General features: G+C 42.7%; 1 protein-coding gene across 15 annotated transcripts in view; it reads left to right on the top strand.

Annotated features, from left to right (window-relative positions):
* The window catches only part of KCNMA1 (potassium calcium-activated channel subfamily M alpha 1), a 773,076-nt gene extending 751,194 nt beyond the window's left edge, over positions 1-21,882 (top strand). For 5 of the 15 annotated variants that reach the window (XM_061405414.1, XM_061405429.1, XM_061405422.1 and 2 more), the window contains 4 exons: positions 828-1,022; positions 3,633-3,751; positions 5,907-6,131; positions 15,578-21,882. In XM_061405414.1, coding sequence (XP_061261398.1) covers positions 828-1,022; positions 3,633-3,751; positions 5,907-6,131; positions 15,578-15,602 — 564 coding nt within the window. In that variant the 3' untranslated portion in view covers positions 15,603-21,882. Of the gene's footprint in view, positions 1-827; positions 1,023-3,632; positions 3,752-5,906; positions 8,564-15,577 lie in introns of those variants that run through there. The other 10 variants (XM_061405415.1, XM_061405423.1, XM_061405420.1 and 7 more) reach the window with 4 other exon arrangements.
* The last annotated feature ends 2,927 nt before the right edge of the window (positions 21,883-24,809 follow it).

Genomic DNA, 24,809 nt, shown 5'->3' with positions numbered 1-24,809 from the left:
ACTTTAGCTTGATATTATTTAGCCTGTTTGATTTCTTCTTACACTGGAAAATGGAAAACAGACCCTTAACTGAGATTTTCCTCAAATTAGGCTGTGTGAAAAATGCCTTTTTGAGCTCTTTTATTTGACATCCTATTAATTTTTTAAAACTCCTATTGTTTTGTTCCTGACAGAATGTTTCAGATGTGAGACAAATGTACACATTGAGGGAAACTTCCTTAATAAGCTATGTTCGCCTCAGACCACAGAGGTTACTTAAAAATACCAGGGTATCCACCTTGTCATACATTTATCTGGCATATTTAATTGATAGAAACTTCTGGTTTAGCCTATTATCAAAGTATGTGATAAATTGTTGAACACATGGCCTTAATGATGCTCTTGGCATCTCACTCTAGAGAGAAGTTCTACCATTGTTGGGGGAAGCAGCTTCCTGGCATGTGTGTTGCAGAAACTCAGAGGCCGTCCTGCCTGGGTCAGGCTGCATTTTAGTACATACGCCCAGAGTCCCTTAGCAAGCAGGAGAGGAAGCCATATTTACATCCCTACTAGCACCAATTATGGTAAACACCAGCCATTTTGACTTTAGCCCTTTAATAAAAATCCACTGAATTTCAGGTTTTAAAGTCAGGCTCTCATAGCAGAACCAAGTAGGAGAGAAAAGAATGGAATAATTGGAGGCTGCTGTCTTTTCACTTCCCACATAAAACTATTTGAAGAGACAGGCCAGAACTTTAAACAGGAGACATCAAGAAAAGTAATTTGAATGTCGGTTGTCGTGACTTTAGGGTGTGTGCTTAAAGGACTTTGCTCCCATCTCTTCCCAGACATACTTCAATGACAACATCCTTACCCTGATACGGACCCTGGTGACTGGAGGAGCCACACCGGAGCTGGAGGCTTTGATCGCCGAGGAGAATGCACTCCGCGGGGGCTACAGCACCCCCCAGACGCTGGCCAACAGGGACCGCTGCCGTGTGGCGCAGTTAGCGCTGCTGGACGGGCCCTTTGCGGACCTGGGGGTGAGTTCAGGGGGCAGAGGGCACCTGAGCCTGTTATGTGGAAATGACCGGATCTGCCTTTGGTTCTTTCCACATGAAGAGAGGTATCAGAGGTGATGCTTGTGGTTGACTGTGTATCAGGCACTGTGCTTTATGGATTCATTCATTGAATCCCCACGGTGACCCTTTGGCATAGGTTCTCTTATCACATGCTCTAAGGAAACTAGGGCTCAGAGAAACCAAGGACTGGCCCTCTCAGGGAATTTGCACCAGGAATGTTGGTTTCAGAGCCCACGGGCTTACTGACTCTCCTAGAGTATCTTCTGCCACAAGATGGGAGGCCTCAGGTGGTTTCAGAAGCACACAAGTTAGGGAACCCATTCTGCAGGTCTTAGTATGGATCAGGGCTGCTGCTGCTGCTAAGTCACTTCAGTCGTGTCCGACTCCGTGCGACCCCATAGACGGCAGCCCACCAGGCTCCCCCATCCCTGGGATTCTCCAGGCAAGAACACTGGAGTGGGTTGCCATTTCCTTCTCCAATGCATGAAAGTGAAAAGTGAAAGTGAAGTCGCTCAGTCGTGTCCGACTCTAGCGACCCCATGGCCTGCAGCCCACCAGACTCCTCCGTCCATGGGATTTTCCAAGCAAGAGTACTGGAGTGGGGTGCCATTGCCTTCTCATGGATCAGGGCTACTTAACCCCAACTGCACATTAATTGGTCTGCCAGAGTGCCTGAAGCAAGCTGGAATGTGGCACCCAAAAGGAGGCATGGGTCACCTCTGCAGCGAGGAATGGGGCTAGGGGAGAGTGACTAGTTCCAGCCTCAGAATTAGGAGAACTCAGTCTGGAATTAGAGACATAAAGGATCCACATGAGAGGCTATTGGTTGGGCCAGTGGGTCTAGAGACACATAATAAGCTACGGTGTTCTGAAAACCACTAATGTCAGGGTCAGGCCCAGAGTCCTGGCCATCAGTGTTTTTTAAAAGCTCCTGGGGACTATTATATTTCTGGAGGAGGACATGGCAACCCACTCCAGTACTCTTGCCTGGAGAATCCCATGGACAGAGGAGCCTGGTGGGCTACAGTCCAGAGTCACAGAGAATCAGACAGGACTGAAGTGGCTTAGCACACATGCAGGGGGGCTATGAATTCTGGGTGTGGACTCAGCCACTCCCCCACTGCCCTCCCTGCTACAGAGGTGACCCGGGCCTCCCTTCGGGCTCTGTGCATCAGCCTGCTTCAGGCACTCTGGCAGAAGTATGCAGTCTTAGTTGACCCTTATTCCCAGCCCAACTCCATGAATGTATTCAACGGCTGGAACCAGCAGTCTTAAGAGCCAGTAAGCCTATTGTATGAACAGTACTACCTGCCACCCAGAAAGTCCAAATAGTGGAGAAGGAGCCAAGGAAAGGGTCACTTTCTCCATGTCTTCTGAAACTGTGATGCTAATTTGCACGTGTTTTAGTTTGGTGAGGGACAAAAATCTGTGTTAGACTTAGAGCTTCTTTGAAAGGTCATCTCCATAGCTAGTGGCTCTTTTTATCTATCATTTACTCACTGGTACACCTCAGTGGTAAAGAATCTGCCTTCCAATGCCAGAGATGTGAGTTCAATCCCAGGGTCGAGAAGATCCCCTGGAGAAGGAAATGGCAGCCCGCTCTGGTATTTTTGCCTGAGAAAAACCCATGGACAGAGGAGCCTGGCGGGCTACAGACCATGCGGTAGCAAAAGAGTCGGATATGACTTAGCGACTAAACAATAACACTTTAAAAGAACAAGGACTTTAAATAATGGTAAGATCTGGTTCCAGTTGTGTTCTCGAGCATGAGGCCCATCTGGCAGTTTCAGTAACAGGAAGGACAGATGCAGTCACTTTATTCCCAGTGAAGTCAGCCCTTGGTGCCCTTCCTGTGTTAATGCCTGAAGCTAGCTGGCTGCAGGAAGCCAGTGCTTCTGGGTGAGTTTGCTTTCACATTCCTCATCTGGCCCCAGACCCTTGGAAAATGACTGTGAACTGATTAGAACTGTGAATCCCAGTTATTCAGCCTGCAGACCTCCAGCTCCTGGGGAAACACATTCTCTTCCACCCTTGCCATCTCCAAGGTCTGTAAATTGTGCTTTTCACACAGTCCTTCTCTGAAAGAGCCTGTCACCATAGTACCTGGTGGGGTCTTTTCTTCTGGTAGTGATTTTAATTATCACTTGAGCAGTTTTGACAACGCGGTCAGATAACTGTGGTTGCAACTGAGCTGGGGCTAAACACCATCAACATTTTGCAGAGCTGATTTCTACTCCTTAGCCGAACAGACATCTGAGACCTTCAAGCTTATATCATACCTTAAAGTGAGGAGAGGCACCGGCTCCTTAGAGCTCTCATTCCTGCAGATGAAAAACTGGAGACAACCAGAGGAAAACCCTTTCTTATTTGATCCCCAAAAGTCACCAACATTGGGGCGTAGGCTATAAAGCACATTTAACTTCTTCAGCCACTGTTCCTCGGCACAGACCCTCCGACTCAGGAGACACTAGTGTGAGCTTTCATGAAAAGGCCCTTCCCTCCCACCCCCAGGACCTTTATTTTCAGGCAAATAAAAATGATTTTTCTCTCTGCTCTTTTGTTGTCTCCCAGGATGGTGGTTGTTATGGTGATCTGTTCTGCAAAGCTCTGAAAACATACAATATGCTTTGTTTTGGAATTTATCGGCTGAGAGATGCTCACCTCAGCACCCCCAGCCAGTGCACGAAGAGGTGAGTATGTTTCCAATCTGCCCTCCCAAAGGCAGAGACAGAAATGCCCTCTCTTGTCTCCCACAAGGAGGGCAAAAGTCTACATGCATGTTCTTAACATGCAAATTGCTCTGCCCATATTAAATCCAGTGCTGACTTTGGTGGTGGTTATGGGAAGCTTCTTTCTTTCATTACAATCGCAAGTATAAAGACATTGTGGGGAGAATTCAAGTTTTATGGGATAGTTCCATCCATCCATCACCTAATTACACAAGTCTGAAGGAAAACGTCCTCCAAACTCCTGCTACTGGGATAATTCTGTTGGTATCTCATATAGAAATACTTCATATTGCTACTGTTTAAGGTAAATGATTCCTTTGCCCTGTCTTAGACATATATATGTATACACCTATACACACACACACACACATATATACCTGTTGTTGTTGTCTAGTTGTTCAGTAGTGTTTGACTCTTTGCAACCCCACGGACTGTGGCTGGCCAGGCTTCTCTGTCCATGGGATTTCCCAGGCAAGAATATTGGAGTGGGTTGCCATTTCCCTCTCCAGGGGATCTTGCTGACCCAGGAACTGAACCCATGTCTTCTGCTTGGCAGGCGGATTCTTTACCACTGCACCACTGGGGACGCGCGCTCTCTCTCTCTCTATACACACACACACACACACACACACACACACACACACAAGCACATATATATATATATATTTAATTTTTATTGGAGTGTAGTTGATTTGCAATGTTGTGTTAGTTTCAGGTCCACAGCAAAGTGATTCAGTTATATATATATTCTATTTTCATGGACACATATATTTTTACTTAATGTATTTTTCAGTTGACTCACTTTTTTACTTTTATATATTTACTTTAAAGAAAACTGTATATTATTGCCTGAAGCAGAAAAAAGATTACAGTTCATGTATGCTAGTTATATTTCTCTAATACACGTTAAAGTAAATTCACAGCAGCTTAAACTTAAAAGTACATCCTAGAATTGTCAGTCAGTGTGTTTGTATGATATACCTCAGGAAACAATGCCATAGAGATAGATGAGTGTTTCTCAGACCTACTTGCAGAGTAGAATCTCCGGGGGTGCTTTTTAAAAGTACTCTGATTACTCTGACTTAACTGGTATGAAATGAAAATATGAAGTTTGAATGCCCAGAGATTATACAATAGAGCCAGAATTGAACATAATTTCTGTAGTCTAGCAGATTCTCAAAGTTAGGTGAACATGAGAATCATCTGTAAAACTTATTAAAACACAAATTGCTTGATCCCCAATGCATAGTGTCTGACTCAGTAGGACTTGAGTGGAGTTGCTTAAGAATTTGCATTTTAACAAGGACCTACTGTATAGCACAGGGAACTATATTCAATATATTATAATAACCTAAAATGGAAAAGAATCTGAAATAGAACATATATATATATATATATATATATATAAAACTGAATCACTTTGCTGTATACTTTGCTGTAAATCAAGTATACATCAGCTACAAAAAAGAATTTACATTTTTAAGAAGTTCTCAGATGATGCTTATATATCTGGCCGGAGAACCACACTTTTGAGATCCATTACTAGAAATGAAATGGTGATTTTTTAGTCATATCTGATATTAATTAGGGAAAAAGGTGATCTTTGAGGAGAACAGTTAAAGCCTGAGAGACACATAGGCAGGGAGGTGTTTTGTAGCTTTCCATTTGGTGAAATCATTCACCAACGTTGATTTTTAAAAGATAAAGAGGGAGAGAGGACTAAGGTTTTGCTAGATGGTGGTAAACAAAGATAGTGTGATATGGGTGTGAGATTGTTGTAAGATTCTAGGATAAGAGATGCAGGGCAGTCCTTGAAACCTCCTGTATGCGCTTGTGCGTCTCAGGATCAGAAGGGAACTTGATACTGTACTGAAGTGGGTATACAGACCACAGGAAGCACCACTTGTTTTCTCCCTTGTCTAGCGCTAATTCAGAATCTCTGGGAGGGCTTATGGCTGACTTCCTCTGTGGAGCTAAACAAATTTGTTCCACTACGTAGATACTGTCTAAGGCCTTGGGCTGGCTGGAATCCTCGGGTAGACCTGGTTTGGTTCAGAGAGGTGAAATCTCCACCACCTTATCCTCATTCTGTGACTTCTTTGCTCTCCGCATCCAGGTATGTCATCACCAACCCCCCGTACGAGTTTGAGCTCGTGCCGACGGACCTGATCTTCTGCTTAATGCAGTTTGACCACAACGCCGGCCAGTCCCGGGCCAGCCTCTCCCATTCCTCCCACTCATCCCAGTCCTCTAGCAAGAAGAGCTCCTCCGTCCACTCCATCCCATCCACGGCAAACCGACAGAACCGGCCCAAGTCCCGGGAGTCCCGAGACAAACAGAAGTACGTGCAGGAAGAGCGGCTCTGATGTGTGTATCCACTGCCTCCGTGTGTGAAACTGTATCTGCCACTCATTTCCCCAGTGGGTGTTTCCAACAGTAACTTCCCCCATTTTCCCCTGTAGTCCCCCCTTTTTTTTACACATATTTGCATATGTATGATAGTGTGCATGTGGTTGTCATTTTTATTCCACCACCATAAAACCCTTGAGCACAACAGCAAATAAGCAGACGGACCAAAAGTTATTTATGATTCTAGGGGAAAAATAACCCAAAGGCATGCTCCAGACATAAATAGCTCACTGCAGGAATGAGTTCACAGATGAGAAGGGAGTGCTTGTGATCCCCACGTCAGTTATGCAAAGCAAGTTTAGTTAGTGTAGAAAAGTTTATTCTGATGTATCAGTTTTATCAGGGTGCTTTGGGTTTTGATTTCGTTGTTGTTTTCCTTTCTTTCCTTCTCTTGATTTTTTTATATATACACAATAATATATATATACACACACATGTATTTGAAACAAGCAACCCAAAAGCAACGGAAACATATCTATTGGTTGTTTCTACTCTCTGGGCCGAAGTATCTCAAAGCATTTGAAAGTCTTTCGCCATTTGTGTAGATGGTGAAATGCACTTGCTTGTTAGAACATCGGAGATTTTTTTTAGTTACTCACCAAGGCCTTTTGTCCCTGAGCTAGCTTCCTTTGAGAGTCTATAGGAACATTTCTACCCTTACTGTGGCGGAAAGACTAGTATTCCATTCTTGGATGTATCAAATGCAAGTCATTTCATTTAAGTGAAAAGAGGTTTGATTGCATATTGTTATTCTGTCTCCTTATGCTGCCATATGAATAGCTATGTTTTTTCTCTCACTTTTGACATTTGGGATGAAAAGCCATATGTATCATAAATATCAGATGTAAGTCATTAAAAACTGCCTTCCTGGGACTTTTACATGTTTTAAAAGGTGAATTACCTACCTTATGTACAGAATAAATAATGCTCAGGAAAGAGCAAGTATTTTTCCACGCATTCTCTGGGGACCTTTTTACTCCCCTTTGTTTGATCAGCTAGGGCCCCAGTGCCACAGAGGAGCAAGGGCTGGGGCCATGGTAGAGAGAGAGGGAGATAAACCCAGCGGCAGATCATGCTTTTCTAGAAGCCAGCATGCTAAATAAATCAGAATGTAGGAGGATCAAGCCACAGTTGATTCCACAAAGACAAAAGCCAGCTTCAACTGTTGGCACAGCTGCATGATGCTGGCTGTTCCAGAGCAGAAAGCCAGTGGGAGAAATTCCTCATCGTCAGTTGCTTTAACGTAGCCAATCTACTTAGGCAGGTGAATGACAGTCATAGAGAAGGACCCCTTGTCATTAACAGATGGGAGAGAAGAAAAAGAGTGTAACAGTGAGCCAAACACATTTTGGTATAATTCTTTTTTTCTTTCATTTTCTTTCTTCCTTTCTTTTTTAAACAGTTAGTAAGCATGAGCAAAAAAGTAGAGAAATACCCTTTTTTCAATATGCAGTTTTCAGATATTTTATGCATGCAAACCATGCTTTAGGCAATGTACGGTAGTTCTTAAATATTGGCCAACTCCACCATAATCAAATTCTTGTGAGGATGGACTAGCCTTGGGCTGCTATATATATAAATATATATATTTGAAATGTTTATTTGAAAACAAATTTCAGTGAACAGCACAGGTGTTGGGGTGGGGGGAGGAAAATGTCACAGCTGTAACCATCTCTAAAAAGGTGTTTTTATGGTGAATGTTTTGGGTTTAGATTTTGAATCCCCTGTCCCCCCAAGCATGATAGTTTTGAGATCTGCTTGCTGTGTGAATTGACAAGCACTTTTACTGACGAAATAGTGAGGCTTACTCAAAATCTCCATCCCCACACCCAAGACAGGGCAAGGCGGTGTTCCAATCAGTATTCGAGTGGGCAGCCATTGTATACATGGATATTAAAAAGCCCTATGAGTGGAAGATTTTTTCAAATTATTTTTGTCCCTATGTATTGATTTATACATTACATACAACTATCTTTTTTATATATAATTATATATATACACATATATACGTATATATATGTATATGTATATATATACATACACACATATCCCTAGTTTGGGATCATGAAGAGCTATTCATGCATTCTTTGCAAAGGAGGTTATAAAGTTATGCCCTCAGAACATTTATAACTATAAGAATGTGCCAGTTAAAGTGCTCAACAGGAAATATGACAGTTTAAAAGCGTTGTAAAACTCACATAGCTTACTTCTCTCTCTAAAGTGCAACAAGGATGAATAGAATGGGCCAAGGTATGACAATTAATGGTTCTGCATGACCTAGCCACTGCTGGGGGTTTTCTTCTATAACATTGTCCTTGTGAAAACTTTTGTGAAATTAAAAAAAAAAAGGAGTTACAAATTTTATTCTGTTATTGGTTTGTTTATTTTTATTTTTATTGTTCTGTTTGTGGGTTTATTTATTTTGTTTTGCTTTTTTTCCCCCCTCCCCACCTCCCCTCCTCTCCCCTTCCTTCTTCTCCCCCTTCCTCCACTTTCTAAATTGCTCAGTGCAATGAGGCTGTCCTGCTGCTACTGCTAGACCCCTTAGAGTTTGTTTTGGTGTTCTTGGGGTTGGGGTTGGGTAATCTGGGGGGAACTTCTCTCCATCTGGCTTGCCTTTCAATCTGCACGTGGCCTCCCTGCCCACCTTGGTACCTTGCTCCAAGTTCAAAAGCATTTTCCCATCAAGAAACCCAGCTTCCTCCACCTCCCCCCATTACCATCACCCCAACCGAGTACCCCATCAGTCTGTCCACATCTCTGTGTTTATCTTGGCAAGACCAACTAAATCAAGTGACAATGCCAAGTGATAAACTTTTCTGGAAAACATTTGCAGCTCTTCCACTTGGCAAACCTGCTTCTTGGTGAATAGTTTACCCTCCTTTCGATTTAAACCAGGAGGATTATTAACGGTTAAAAAAAAAAAAAATTTGGTCTTCTTGAAGTTGGATTAGAATGACTCCCAAATTAAAGCTGTTTAGCTATATGTAAAAACTCAATAGCCCGTACCCAGTTATCTGGGGGTTGATGATTCAGTCTCTGTATTACCTGGGTCTCTTCTCCCACCTGCCTTTCAGACATTTGTGAAATCCCAACCAGAGATTGGGCAGATAGAGAGAAGTAAATCCAAAATGCGTTTTATATACAATCTGTTAGCAGCTATGATGAGATGATCTTGTGATGGGAATGGAGGGGGAACAGACTGACTTGCAATGAAATTTGGGGATGTTCTCTGGACTTCAGGCATACAACTGAAAGTTGATTATACTTGGCTAATGATATATTCAGTGATGAAAAAGGGATCATTATTACTTCTATTTTTTATGAGTCCAAACTACAATATTGTTTTTCCTCAGTTGAATGAAGACTCTCTTCCAGTGTTTTCCATGTGACCCCCAAATTCTCATCCTTCTTTCAGGTTCTCTTAGCAAGGAGGCATTCAAGGTTTTCATGTGATACCTCTCCTCTTCCCCCTCCCCACCCAAAGAATAAGTAGGTCAGGGTGGAAAGTGAAAGGTTATTTGAAGAGAAAGTATGTGTACTTAAAGAGAACAACAGCTAGAAACTCAATTATCTGCACCATTCTAAAAGAGAAGCAATTTGTAAGCCATTCAATTCAATTTGTTTTAGGCTTTGAAAGGGGTGAAGCTTAAGTAAATGGATAGAACAGGAGGCACAGTGAAACCTCAGCCTCAACACTCAGGTGATCATGAAATCAACATCCCTAATGGCTGCTACCCAGGTCCCTTCCTGAAGCCGGTTCAAATGGATAGAGGGAGACTTGGACCCTTACAGTTAGATTTCTACCACCATGAGGAGAGGTTTCAAATTCTGAGTTTAGTCACTAAGTAGTGTCCAACTCTTTTGCGACTCCATGGACTGTAGCCCGCCAGTCTCCTCCTTCCATGGATTTCCCAGGCCAGAATACTGGAGTGGGTAGCCATTTCTTTCTCCAGGGGATCTTCCAGACCCAGGGATCGAACCCAGGTCTCCTGCATTGCAAGCAGATTCTTTACCATCTGAGCCACCAGGGAAGACCATACAGGCTATGACCCAGAACCTTAGTATCAATATGTGCTCAATAAGTATTTTTGAAATGAATTGATCTTAAATATTGTTATATCTTTAGTCATTTGATAAATTATCTTCACCTCCTTGGTTTATCTTACAAAAATTCAAGGAATGCCCGTAGGTGCTTCATAGTGCTATCATGCTGTTGACACTTTCTTGGGCTGAGTACACAGCTTCTGAGAGAAGGGAACAGTCCTGTGAGTTCAGTGAGAGGAGAGACTTGACTGTGCCTTCTGCCAGCATCATCAAGATCCCAGATGACCAGAAAAACCTTTTGACTGGCTCCTCTTCAGCATGGGAAAAGCTGAAAGGTGTCTGTATCCCAATAGAGGCAATTAAATCAACCTGCCAGGTTTCTATAGCAACAGGCTCCTGAAGGAGAAAGAAGAGGGTGCAGAAACTTCAGGGACTGCAGAAGTCAAGACAGGGTAAAAAAAAAAAAAAATCAGTCTCTCAATCAGCTTCTTTCAGCCCATCACTGCTTTGTCATAAGGTGATGAAGTCGATGTGGGCACCCATCACTAACCTGGTAGACTATGTCCCACCATGAAGTTGTACATCCATCACCTAGGGAGGTAAGAGGGATTATTCCCTGCCACTTGAAAGAGAGGAGTGAAAGTCAGTCTTTATTGAGTGTCAGGAGGGGGCAGTTGTTCTGCTTAGGGAACGGCAGCATCAGACTTATAGTTAAAAGGGGTCACACCAGAGAACTGCAAAGGAGCAAGACAGCTTTTATAAGGGAAAATTACTCTGATTCTACTGCAGTTTTCATTTCTAGCCATACTTTGTCCATGGAAAGGAAAGGAGACAGTAGGGGTGGGTGGGGTCCACTGGGGCCTTGGGGTCTGCTGGGCAGAGGGCGAAGGCCAGACTAGCTCTCAGAAGCTCTCACAATCCTTTGAAGGATTGAGCTCTTTGTTAGCTCTTACTGTTCTCAACTATTATCTCTATCCAAATGGAATCTTTCCCTTTCAAACCCTTTCTGTTTCAACCTCAGCTAGTGGTACAGCAAGAAAAGGCCCAATTATTCCAAATACCTTTGCTGTATCATCATCTCCCTTTTCATGTGCTCTTCTCTTGGGAGTGTTAAGAGAAAAGGCCAGATCCCACAGCACTGACAACCCACAGCACCAGAAAACCCAGCAGTTATGTCAGCCCAGATCACGAGCCCTTCTCTGCCATAGCCCACTCCTCTGGGATCCTTCATGGCTGTGGGAAGTCCTGACCCTTATTCTAGACCTTCGAAGGTCAGTGATGAAAGTAGCAACGGAAGACATGGATGTCTTGCAGGTGGGGTAGGGCCCCTGCCAAGTTGAAAGCCAATATTTCAAAGACACAAGTACCACTGAAAGTCGTCACCCCCTCCTTTCCTCCTCTTCCCAAGGAGGGATATCCAGTCAAATCCTTCTTCACCATCTCTGCTGCCACAATCCCCATTCTTCTGGCCAGCCCCCAGGTTTACACACCTCTGTTCTCCACCCCTAGTTCATCTGTAATCACACCAAAAGGTATCACCTATTCTTATGTCCTTTGGCACTGAGAGTACTCATAATCGTGCTAACCTTATGCATGGTTAACTAACCGTAACTAAAATCTAACACACTCCAAGTGCTTACCATGAGTCAGACACTCTTCTAAGCACTTTATGTATATTAACTTATTCAGTTCTCCAGAGAACCTCAGATGTAGATGCAGTTAGTATTCCCATCTGAAAGATACAGGATTCAAGGGACAGATTTGTTCGAAGTCACCCAGCCAGGAAGTACCAGAGAGGTGTTTAAAACTAAAGTCCATGAACTTTATGCTATAATGCCCCCTAATATTACCAACAATACTGATAGCCTTAACAGCTCACATTGATGTATCATGTATGTAGATAAGTGCTTCATGGACACTAACCCCTTTCATCCAAACAACACCATTAGAAAGACCATTAGCCTCATTTTACAGAAGAGAAACTGAAGTTAAGATAAATTATGTAACAACTCACTCAGAGCCAGGAATTAGTATGTGAGAGAGCCAGACGCTCTCACAGTAGCCAGACAGTAGGTAAGACCCTTGGCCTTACGTACTGTCCTATGCCATCTCCTTGGTTGCAGTGGATGGCTTGTGGCCTGTCTGGTCTTGATAGCTGATGCCTCCCAGTGGCAGTGTCCTGACTCTCTGCAGTTATTTTCTGGGTTTGATCTTATTCCACCAGCCTACTTGTCACAGACTGAAATGCCACTCCTTCCTTGACTTGAGGCACGTCACACATTCTACTCACAGTGATGGAACCATGTATCACATCTTCAAGAACTTATTAACAAATGAATTTCTTTTTCTTTGGTAGGGAGGAGGGCCTCAAAACCCGATCATTGCCCTTCTCATTCTAGGGATAAAAATAAAGCCCCCAGAAGTCTTTCTGGCTTGTGGGGTGTGACAGGGAGAGGAGACCAGCTCAGGGCTTTGGACTGACCTTGGACCACTCCAACACTCACTCGAATTCCTTCCCTGAGTACTCTTCCTTATGGCCAGTTTTGTAAGCGCCCAGTGATGCAGCTCCTTCTTTGGAAGGCAAAGTTCGATAACCCCAAGTGTCATTGTCGTAGCAAGGCTCTCTCCATTGGAGCAGAATGACTGACAGTCATTACAGTGTGGTTCCTGTCAAGCCTTTTGGGAGAGGCACCTTTGCCCCTACCCATTTTAGCCTTCATCTGTTTCCATTTCTTCAACATCTTATCTAACCAAGTCTCCAACAACACAGTTGTTTATATCTTACAAGGCACCTGAATTAAAAAGCCTGTTTCTCAGGCTCATCACCAGGATATGCTTTAAAACAACTCCTTTCTGTGCAGAAGCTGAATGGTCAACACAGGGATGACTCTGCTTAGATTATTTTTATGGCAAGAAATGTAAAAGGAAAGAGAGAAAGGCACTTAAATGAGGAAATAATGCTCTCTTTCTTACAGACAGCAGAAGGAAATTGATACTCTCTCTGCCGTGAAAGGTCAAAATGCCAACTTTGAGTTGAACTGTAAAGACTAAATTCTGAACAATTATTCTCTGCAGCAGTTGTAAAAATTTCAGCAAATTGCAGCTGTCTTAGGTCTTTCACCCAGAAGACCTACTCGTTTCCATCAGCAGAGTTCACTCTCCCTTCCAACCTGGCATGTCCAACCTAGCACTAAATCCTTTTGCAAAATCAGTCCGCAGAAGGGTACAGCCAAAACCAAGAGCAGCTCAGGCAAACAGCACAGACACTGGGTTCAGCTCTTCTGAAAATCATCCTTATATGTAAACCATTGGAAAAAGTCATAGTTTGAAATTGTTTCATCGGCCTGGCAATGCTTTTAAAACATGATAACCATCATACTTTACTCCTCTCTGAAAGGTTAGTTTAATCGTAGATCACAAAAAAATTGGTTTCCACAAATGTGTAATGGTTCACTATGTCACACTTGAACTAAATGGTTTTTTAAATGGAGCTGAAATTATTTTGATGTGTACACAGTCCCGGATTTCTATACAACCTTTTTTAACCAGCCCATCAGGAACCTTGCCTCTAAAGCCTCATTAATAATTCAGATGTGCTGATGACTTTAAAAGATCTATGGAATTGAAGCTTAGGAGGGAAAAAAAAAAAAAAAAACTCTGCTTGACAAAAAGATAAATGAATGTAGAAAGAAGCTGTAGGAGTCTGGCAAGCTGTAGATCATCTCAGAACAGATTGTAACTTTATCATTCTGTCAGGGGGAATAATTTAAAGCACTTAATCAGTTAGCTTCACTGTGAGGATGTAGCATTATGAATTCCTATCGTCCAATCTGTTCAAATCAAAGTGAACTTAATTATAATAGGTGAGAGAGCCAGTGCAGGAAGGAGAGGGGGTAGAGAATGATGCAAGAGGCAGGAAGTTTCCTGAGGAGGGGGTACACCGAGCTGCTGAACAAAGGACAGTGAGTGAGCTTTCTCAAGGCTCAACTTAGTTTAGTGTCTACGCTGGGGACCCAGGGCCCTGGACACAGCAAGAGGAAGCATGGACCAAGGAGAGACAAGCAGAGTGGTCATGACCTGATCGTAGGTGTCGGATCTATAAATCATTAGCCATAAAGGGACACATACGCATGGTCCTCTATCAGGATCAAGCCAGGTGAGCAATTTTGTTAACATATCCAGCCATATGGATATCCAGCCATATCCAACAGTTATGAACTGTTCTGAAAGACAGAAGAAGAGGCCAGAGAGGCCGTCGTTTCTATAGCAGTGGGCGTGCTTGAAAGCTTTTTCCTTTTTCTTTGCTTTTCCTAAAAGCCGCTAAAATGAGGCATATGATTCTCAAGTTAGAATGCACTGTTTGCCCCAGTTCCTTTGTATCTATGCCCGTGGCTGATTTCCCAGAATATTCCAGTGTAAAAAGGTAGGGATAAGGGCTGAGTCTTGTGAAATAATACTAGCTGCCAGGAGGATGCTAGGCCATCGCATCCTCACCCCAGCCTCTGAGTGCCCTGACTCAGCATTCTCTTCTGCCATCTCTGGATCTAGGGTGAGAATGAAATGCCAAGACTCTGTCAAGCTCCCTTGTTGACAGCTTGGGTGATTATAGTCGGTTAAGATAGTGCCACTAGGAATTCTTTTCATAACTTCATACCAAGAGAGTTTTATTGAAATTAAAGCCATCTCAAAAGCCTTTTAAAACATTGGTTGCTAATCTAATGTTTCACCCTCACTGGCCAGCAAAAATCTGTGGGCTTACTTTAAGACTCCCAAAACTGGCTTCAAAAGAAATAAAGGAGTGTTGTAACAGAGATATACCTTTAAGTGAGCTTGTACAAGCAAAGCCAATTAAAGGCTGGGAGGAGGAAACCCTGCAGCAGATTCTAGATCTCCTAATCTGTGGAAGGGACAGTGTCCCTTCATCTCCACTCAAATCAATGGATGCACAAGGCTTTCTTTAGGTGCAACACCCATGCCTAATACTTGTTATATGCGTCATCTCCTCACCACCAAAGCTTTTCAGGCCACCAAAGGAACCCCAGAGAACACTGCCAGAGTTAATCTTCCAACCCCTCTTTATTCTCTGAAGTCCACGCCTGGTGCCTCCAGGTCCCAATAGCCCGTTGGTTCATCACTTGCTACAGGCAGCAGAGGTATGTTTCAGGTTCTGGGGTTCTCCCTACACTGTGCCGTCTCTTTTAGCAATTACTCACTGTCAGCTTCTCTCGATTACCTTTTTGCATTTTTCAATGAACTTTCCAAAATCTTTGGCCTAGGACTAATTAAGCTTCTAATTTTTCCTTCTTGTTCTCTATCCGTTTTGCCCTTTAGCAGAAAAGAAATGGTTTACAGATGAACCGGATAATGCCTATCCCAGAAACATTCAAATCAAGCCCATGAGTACCCACATGGCTAACCAGATCAACCAATATAAATCCACAAGCAGCTTGATTCCACCAATCAGAGAAGTTGAAGATGAATGTTGACTCCCAGGAGACCAGAACTATTTTTTTTAAAGCCTGACAAACTTCATAAATGGTGACGTGACTTTTCTTCCTCTTAACATGCTGAATCACTGGTGGAAATGTTAGGATAAGCAAGAATTGCAAGAAAAATAGACAGATCTTTCTCCTTGTCTGCCTTGAATATTGCTTCCATGTATTTTGGAAAAGAAAATGATTTCATTTATAAATGAACATACTAAAATAGTCCTGTATAGCCTCTAGCATTTTAAATTATTTTTATTTATTAGAAAGAAAATATATTTTTTCTTTTTTTCTCATTGTCAAATATCTTCCCTATATCTAACAATGCAAAATCAAAACGCCTAAGTGGCCAGACTCCTTAATGCATATTTCTCTTCTTTATCTCTTTCTTTAAGGAGAGTGATGGTCACCACCACAATTAATTGTAATTAAGGAAACTGGATTATTAAGGCAATTTTAAAATGGCCCAATAATGTAAACATGTATTTTAGTAAATTAAAAAAAAAAAAAGACAAAAGGGGGCAGGTGAATTTCCTGGATGGATGTGTATTCTGGCTACACTGACACCAGCTCTTAATAAATGGAAACACTTATTTTCACATTCAAAAGTCATATTTTTGTAGTTTTAGTTTTCATCCTGTATTTCTTATCCTTTTGTTCGTATATTTAAAGGGAAGACCTTCTTGCAGCTTTTCTACAAATGCCAGATCGGGTTTACCCTGTCAACTAACAATACCAGGAGGGTTGTGAGCATGCCTGGGATGTGGAAGTTGAGGACCAGATGCACAGAAGACATTTCTCTGTTTGTTGTTCCAATGGCGGGGACTCCTACATGCTGTTATGCTTCTCATATCATATCTCCAAACCAACCAAGCAAGTAATTTCAACTTTGGTAAGGTCTGGTGGACTCTCCCCATCTCCCAGGTCCAGGGCTTTTAGCCTGAAAGTTTGTAAACATCAATTAATAGTTCTACTTAACAATAGGATGGGATAACACATGTATGCGATTCACTGAGTTTTTGTGTAAAAGCCAGAAAAGTTTCATGATCGAGGAGACAACTTTTGCCCAGATCTAAATTTTGCAGGCTTTCCTTTAGTTGCTGGCACAAAACACAAAACTTGTAACAGCAACCTAAAAAATATTAGCTCAAGGACAGCTATGAATACACTTAATACAGTCTATTAGAAAAGGCCTTTGAAAATTACCAGTGATGAGATTTTATGTATCAGCCACTTCAAACTGTGGTCAAAAAAGATTTCTCTAGCCATCAGACACAATTCTGATGTGTCTGAGCTCTGATGTTTGCATGCTCAGTGTCACAGCATCCCAGCAATTATTCCATTTCAAATGATTTTCAACTTCAAAATGATAAATCTTTGATAGAATCATCAGGGACTCTGGAGCAGCATGAAGTATGATTTTTATTTTCTTAAAAATGTTAATTGTGGACACTCAAAAGAGAAAAAAACTAACTAACCAAAATATCCCCCCAAAGTCCCATGCGATCTCTTCCATTAGGCCATGACCCCGTGGTACATAGTATGTTACTGCAAATCAGATCAGAGCCAAGCAATGAAACCATCATGAAAACATGTCCACTAAGTACTCCAATTACCACCATAGGCAAAATGAGCTTCCAACTCTGTCCGGTCCCTGCAGAGCCAATGTCGTGTTTCCACCTTGTAGGCGTCATCCTGAAGTGACTTGTCAGACTGTGGTTACCCTGTCGTCACATTTTGTAGAATTAGTTCTATAAAAGTATTGTGAATATAATGTATGTCCAATTGGATTGTTTAAAAACTACTTATAACCGATCACTAGTCTACTCAGCAGACTAAAATGATATCAGCTGTCTCTATTCAGGCTTATACACATTTATTGGTTTCCAACAGAAGTTAAATGGGTTTGTGGGGGCGAATCCCTTGCTAAGATTTGACAACTTTTCTGAAAGCTAGGCCTTCTTCTATTATACATAATAATTTTGCATTGGGGTCACTTCGTATACATTCTTAGTACATCGACCCACGCTCTTCTTTCCTTCATGAACCCTAGTGGGTTACTGATAACTTGATAACCATTTCTGAATTTGTCTTAACTATTTGATCTCCTCTGGCAGGCAGTGATGGCCACCACCTAAATGTCCTTCCATTAGAGAATGTTAGGCCACAATGCCCCATGCCCGCTGCTCTCTCTTCCCCATCTCTGCAAACTGAGGGACAATGGAAACGCAAGTACAAACTCCATGCTCTTTACAGCTAGAGGTTTGAAGATAAACTCTTTTTTTTTTTTTTTTAATCAAAATGGCAAAGATAGCTTCCTAAAGCAAAGGGCTCCCCTTCAAAAACCAGTTGGCAAGAATCCATTTCCTTCTAAGGTAGAGCAAAGTCATGCTGTTTTGCCTTTGTTAATAATGAATTGTTAGGGGCCAGAAAACACAGCTATGCATTTTTTTAAAAAGGAAATCTATAAAATGGTTGGTTGTTGGCTCCTTTGGCAAAAACTCATACCTGGTAGATGGAAAGTGAAACGAGAATAGAAACAAGATCATAAGATCATTGAAGGGCTTGGAGGAATGCCAGAGCTTCTTGGTTTGTTTCTGTTTGTTGAGCTATCTGGCCTGAAGGAAGTCCTCACCACCCTCTGACAGACCCCTCTTCCTGGCTACATTCAGCATAGACCAATGATGGCTATCATTGGTGTAGTCTGTGTTATAAGGCTCTGATGTCCCATCCCACTTTAGGATTCCAGAAAAGCCATTTTCCTAAATTAATAACTTGAGTGCTTTGGGAATCAGACTCTCCAACAAGCTATTGAAAAAGCAGAAAGCACCTACTTATCAAAGCATCATCATCATCTTTTTCATTAACATAACTCTTATTTTCATCTGAGCAATTTTGTATTTTAAAATAGTCTTGAGCCAAGATAAAACATCTTCAGTAAAAGTGGTTGTGACTAAGGCATACAGGGAACACCCAGAAGCTCTTTCCTTCCAAAGCTTGGGGCATCTTATGATGTACTTTGTAAAAAATTTAATTGAGGGCTTTAAACAAACAGGGAATTAGAACTGTTTGGTTAGGGTTAGAAAGGAAGAAAGTGAGAAAGCATAATAACATTGGGGATGTTTTCATGTCTAAAAGCAAAAGAGTCCAAGTTTCCTACTTACGTTTTAATTATGATGGTTCAACAAGCTACATCTGCAGATAACTAGCTCTACACTTAGGAAATGTTCTTGAAACTCTCTGAGTCTCAGTGACCTCATTTGTAAATGAAAGTGATTCATCTAGATGACTCCTAAGGTCCTTTTCAGATCTGAGAGGATGTGATCTGAGTTAAAAGTGGGAACATGGAGAAAACCCCGTTCTGTCCTTCCTGCAGCATTGCCCAAGCAGTGCTCCTGAGGGTGGCGCCTCTTCTGCTCTGGGCACATGGTAGTTAGATTTGTTCCTCTGCTTTACATTTCGGAATCTCTTTAGGGTCAAAATACAAATTTCAAATTTTAAAGCCACCTGAGTCACTTTGATGTGATTTTTCTATGTATTCCTAGGATTTTCTTCTCAATTTCATCCCAGCCTACCTTTTTTATTGGCTCAATTTCTATCAATCCTTTCCTCTCTAACCCATATCTCCAATATGTAGTTAGAGGCTCACAACTCCCAGATTCTGGATATGAATCTAGGCACTAGGAAGTTACTAGTCTTACTTCTCACTTCATTTCCTGTCCTCTGTTTATTTGATTTTTTTCCCCCTCTCATTAGTAAACCAGCTATTTCTTTCTACATTTCTAACATTTATCTACCATTCTTCTTTGTCAAAAAGAATCTCAGTTAAAAAAAAAAAAGAAGGAACAAAAGGAGGCAGAGGGGAAGAAAGAGAAAAAAACACAAACCAACTGGGATGTGAGTCACCTTACCTTATAAGTGACTAAACCAATCATTCAAATTAGACATGGTATTCCACTGCAGAATCTGTCCATTCTCTATGGAAGCAGAGGGAAACTAAGATGAGACTTCAGAGAAGGCACTAGAAACTAACTTATCTTCAGGGCCAAGCTAAGATGTTGAGGCTTCATCCAGAAAGTCATAGAAGGTCACTGAGTGTTTTAAACAAAGAGTGATGAATTGAACTTGTGCAGAAATGAACCTGTGCATTTTTAGATCGTATGTTTTGAGAAGTCAGTACTTCCTGGAAGTCATCAAGGGCAAATATTCAGGGCTGAACATTTTCTCAGCAGCATGGAGTTCTCAAAGTCAAAGACTCCAACTCAAACAAACTCCAAGTGAAAACTCAGCATGTGAAGTCCTACCTTCCTCAAATACGTGTTACCGACACTCATAGCTGTAGAAGTTCCACTGGCAGTATAGAGGTTGGTTTGAGGGCTGGGAGTTGGGGCAATGGTTGTGAATCTAGAAATGATCCTTTGTAAAGGAACACTTAATTTGGACCTCAATACAAGAAACTTGTGGAGGAACAGGAAAGATTGCAGGCAGCTGAGAACTGTTGTATTAATTAGTTCAGAGTGGAAGAAGCTGAGCGTTATCTATAAAGGCAGGTCTGGCAGTCGAAAGGCATGGAGGAAAATGGAGCTGGGGAGGGGGTCGCGGCAGGTCCTGTGGGATCTGGACGTCAGAAGCACAGAGCTATGTACACAGTGTGGCTGGGTCTCTAAAGGAGGAAGGGTGGGTGTGGAGGATTTTTTGAAGGCAGCAGAATGTGGCAATGGATAACTGTACTTTTACGGGCTAAAAGGAAAAAAAAAAAGTAGAAGCTGCTGGGAAAGGAGATCTCAGGTACCCCAGAATCAGGAAAAGGGAAACTAATAGAGATGGAAACGTTAAGAGAAAGGGAGGGTGGGTCATATATGAGGCTGGAAATGAAAGACATGGTGACTTGGAAGTAAGAAGTAAAAGGACTCCCTTGAAGAGGGCAGGGACATCGCTTGTTTAACTGTGGAGTTTGTCAGGATGCCTGGCTCTGGCAGGCAGTCAGGTTCTGTTCCGTTTACTTTGGATGCTGTAGGCAAGGAAGGTTGCACAGGACTTTTAGGCCACTGGAACTCTTCCCAGAGAGGGACCCAAAGAGAGGGATCCTGAGCTGTGCTTTTTCTTTCGCCTCCCTGTGCTTGTCATTCCATCGTTCCCCGTTCCCACATCCTGGCGGCTTTGGTGTCAGCGTTGCTAAAACAGACGCGACAGTCTGTTGCTTTAGTGGCTTTTCTGGACATACAGCATGAGGAGAGAGGGTTTTTGACTCAGTGAAGCCAACCTTAATTTCTAGGTAGATTTCAAATTTGAAAAGCTTTCCTTTGGTCTATTTATCCCCTTGAGGACGTCTGTGTTTCTTCTCCTCCACCTTGCTATTTGGCAGAGCAGGGACAGAAGTAACACCAAAGGTCTCCAGTGTGCCTGCCTTGGGAGGCATGCCTGGGCCCGCTGCTCAGAATCTTAGATGGAAATGTACACATGGCACCGACATGTGCCTGCTAGAGCAAACCGGAGCGGCTGTCAGGTGGGATTCAGGGTCAGTGGGAGGAGGTAGCCGACAGGTAGGGGAGCCCCACCAAGGTTGACGGGGCCCCATTTCCAAAGCACCCCATCCCCCCGCCCCAGAGCAGCCTGCCCCCCTCCCTTCCTTCCACTGAGTACAGCCTGACACATTTGACCAGAACTGCAACATTTCAAACATAAACCAAGGTCTGCCTGGAAATCCTAATTAAAAACGTTCCATTCCCAGGTGGCACAATCACATCCTGTGTAAAACTTCTGGCTCACATCCCACCCCCCAGATGCTGAAAAGTAACCGTCCCTCGCTTAACACCAAAATCTGCACTCAACGTTTCTTCAGGGGATAAAGGGAAAAAAAAAAGTATGCTTACACAGAGGTCAGCCTACTCGTTCATTAAGGAAAAAGAGCGTGGCTTATTCATCTGTCTTTCAAACGTTTGATCGTTGGCATGATGATGATGGCGGATTACTAGGACCTAACCAAATCAGAGGAGAGACTAAATGCTGGTGCTCTGAAATGATCTACCCTGTCATCTGTAACAACCAGTGATAACTCTCTTGTCTTGTAAAAAGGGTTTGTACATAACTTGTACATGGTTTCATTTTGTATTTTTCGCAGATTAAAAATTTATGTATTTGTGTTCTAAATCAGTGAGTGTGCCTTTTGTCTCCAGCACCCACACTTCATGGGCGGGGCGGGGGAGGGGAGAGTGGAGTCTGTGGGTCCCCATCAGGCTGCTGTGCCTCTCTTTGGTGACGGCAGAGTTGTGGACAGATCGGAGCCATGGGAATGCCCTTCCATTGCCTTTGCAACTTCAAGTGCAAACAGAGCCCTGCATCTCCAAGGAGACTGTCAGTAGGTACCAGCCCAAGACAGCAATGGATGGCAGAGGAGAGGAAGAGACTGTCATTCGATGTGGTGCCTGGGAGTCAGTCCCTCCAGGGTCACACCATGGCCAGAGGGCACGCACGCTCCTGCAGAAACCTTTAACATGCAGGTTGCTCAAGAGATAGACAGCTTTTGTGTAGCCCATGGGAAGCCAGAACATATCTGTCCTCAGCCACTTGTACCCAAGTTAGTTACTCTTTTCCTGATACCTGCATAGCAAACAGTGCTCCTTTCCCATGCATTTGGCATATCAAGACAACCATCAGAAGTTTTCACTCATCCCACCCCACGCTCACCCCCACAGAGCAATCGATGAAACTTTATCACAAGGCAAAAAAACAGAAAAAAAAAAAATCTCTTAAAACTTGATGCTGTGGTCCCTGAGCCGTGATTTAAATCATCTTCAAAATACTAAGTCTGAACTGTTTTAGGGAGACTGGACTCCCAAATTTAAGGCTGATCTAGCCTGGAGGAAGAGGAGGAGCTGAGAATGGATAAAAGCCACCCAAGTTGTATGTATGTAATGTGTATGATGATTGGCACTTAATGTATTTGAGAGATTATCTCATTTGTTTATGAGCTATATTTACTGAATAGTGATTATGCTCACCTTCCTCTACTGGGAGCTGGGGATACAACGGTGAGTAGCATCATGACTCCAGTCTCCAGTTTGGGGAGGAATAGAACCAACAAATCAACAGGTAATAATCACATATTAAAAATTAACCTATAGGGATTAGTATGGTATGCCAATGGGAAGGCATGAGAGAAGCATTTAGCCATTTCAAGAACGGTCAACCAATTGACTGATACTTTGAGAAAACAAATCCCTGTTTTCCATAAGCCAATACTAGCCCGAAAGTGAAAGTGAAGTCGCTCAGTCGAGTCCGACTCTTTGCGACCCCATGGACGGTAGCCTACCAGGCTCCTCTATCCATGGGATTTTCCAGGCAATAGTACTGGAGTGGATTGCCATTTCCTTCTCCAGGGGATCTTCCCAACCCAGGGGTTGAACACAGGTCTCTCACATTGTAGACAGACGCTTTACCATCTGAGCCACCAGGGAAGTTCCTAATACTAGCCCAAACTAGAACTCATTTCCAGCAAAAGCAGGTTCACCTGTCAGAATGTGCCAATTCCTGACAGTCTTTGGATTCTGGTTTCTCAACTTGCCGTCTCCAATATTTGCTAACAAATCTGAACGTTGTTGGGGAATGTAATTGCAGAGCATATGGTTCTCATTAGTTAGGCAAACTTCACTGCCAAATTCGGCTCCAAAGAAGGAGTCTGCATAAAGGATGAAGTATTAGGGAGAGATCAACAGTGATGGAGAAAGCAAATAAAAGAGAAGAGACAGTGAGTTACAGAATAGCAGGCTCGGCATACACAGAGTGATGAATGTGGAGCATATTTTTCTATTTGTTGAGAAAACAATATATGTGAATTTGTGTTTAAATCTCCCTGTAGCAAAAATCAAAGTAGACCATTCACCAGAATCAATGTTAACTGCTTTGCCACGTCAGATGAGATAGATTCTGCCTGGAAGAAAAACTGGGGGTGAGGTGGGGAAACAGAACAGACAGGGTACGAAAGAAAATAAAAGCATGAATGATATCAACATGTAAATACGGGCTCAGGACTATTTTAAATGTTAATGGATCAGGCCTCTGAGAGAAGAAACAGGATCTCATGCTTACTAACCTTTCACGTCTAAAGAGTCTGAAAATGTAGGCTAAGAGTCAGAGATAAGAGGTCCACCGAGACCTGGAAAGAATGATTGGACAAGGTGGGGGCGTTGGGTATCGCCAGGCAGAAGGCAGTTGTCCTGCCCAGGCCAGCTTCTGAAAATTGTGAGAGGAGGAGACAGGGCTATGCAGGCACCAGATTCACCATGGCTGCTAGACCTGTACCATCCAAGAGTTAAAGTGGGGGTCTTCTCACTGCCCGCCTCACGCTCCCTAGTTTTCAGTCTGTTGAATTGCCTCACTCATACCTAACAGGTCTGTTTTGTAAATAATCTTTCTTTAAATTTTAAATTATAGTTGATTTAAAATGTTTTGGGTGCATAGCAAAGTGGTTCAGGTATACATCTATAGATCTATATGTAGCTATTCTTTTTCAAGTTATTTTCCATTACAGGTTATTGCAACGTATTGAATATAATTCCCTATGCTATAGAGTAGTTCCTTGTTGTATATCTATTTTATATATAGTAAGGTGCATCTTTGAATCCCACATTTCTAATTTATCCCTTCCCACTCTTTGGTAACCAAAAGTTTGTTTCCTATGTCAATGAGTCCATTTCTAATTTAACAGATTTTTTAAAAAGCAATTTACCTTAATCACTTCTTTCCAAAAATAACTAACTTTGTAGAATCAATAATCTCTTCCTTGTCCTTCTGTTTCTTTGGTTAACATGCTCTTTACCTCAGTGGCAGGCTACAGTAACAAGCACACATGTTTCAGTTGGCTTGGGACTACTGGTAAGGTCAGCTGACGAAAGCCCAAGGAGCAGCCCACAGGCGTGAAATGCCAGTGCATTGCAGAGAGCAGTGAGCATGCTCCCCGGAGGAGGGAGAGCGAGCAGCAGCTAACCCAGCTGGGTGATAAGTAGTACTTGGTTCCGAAGGTTTCTGTCTTGGCTTTTTCTGGATGCTTCCTGTAGCATGTGGGATCTTAGGTCCCT

This window comes from Bos javanicus, chromosome 28 (assembly GCF_032452875.1).
Source record: "Bos javanicus breed banteng chromosome 28, ARS-OSU_banteng_1.0, whole genome shotgun sequence".
Lineage (NCBI taxonomy): Eukaryota > Metazoa > Chordata > Mammalia > Artiodactyla > Bovidae > Bos > Bos javanicus.
The sequence above is the reverse complement of the archived record's forward strand: the minus strand, read 5'-3'. Positions and strand labels throughout refer to the sequence as shown.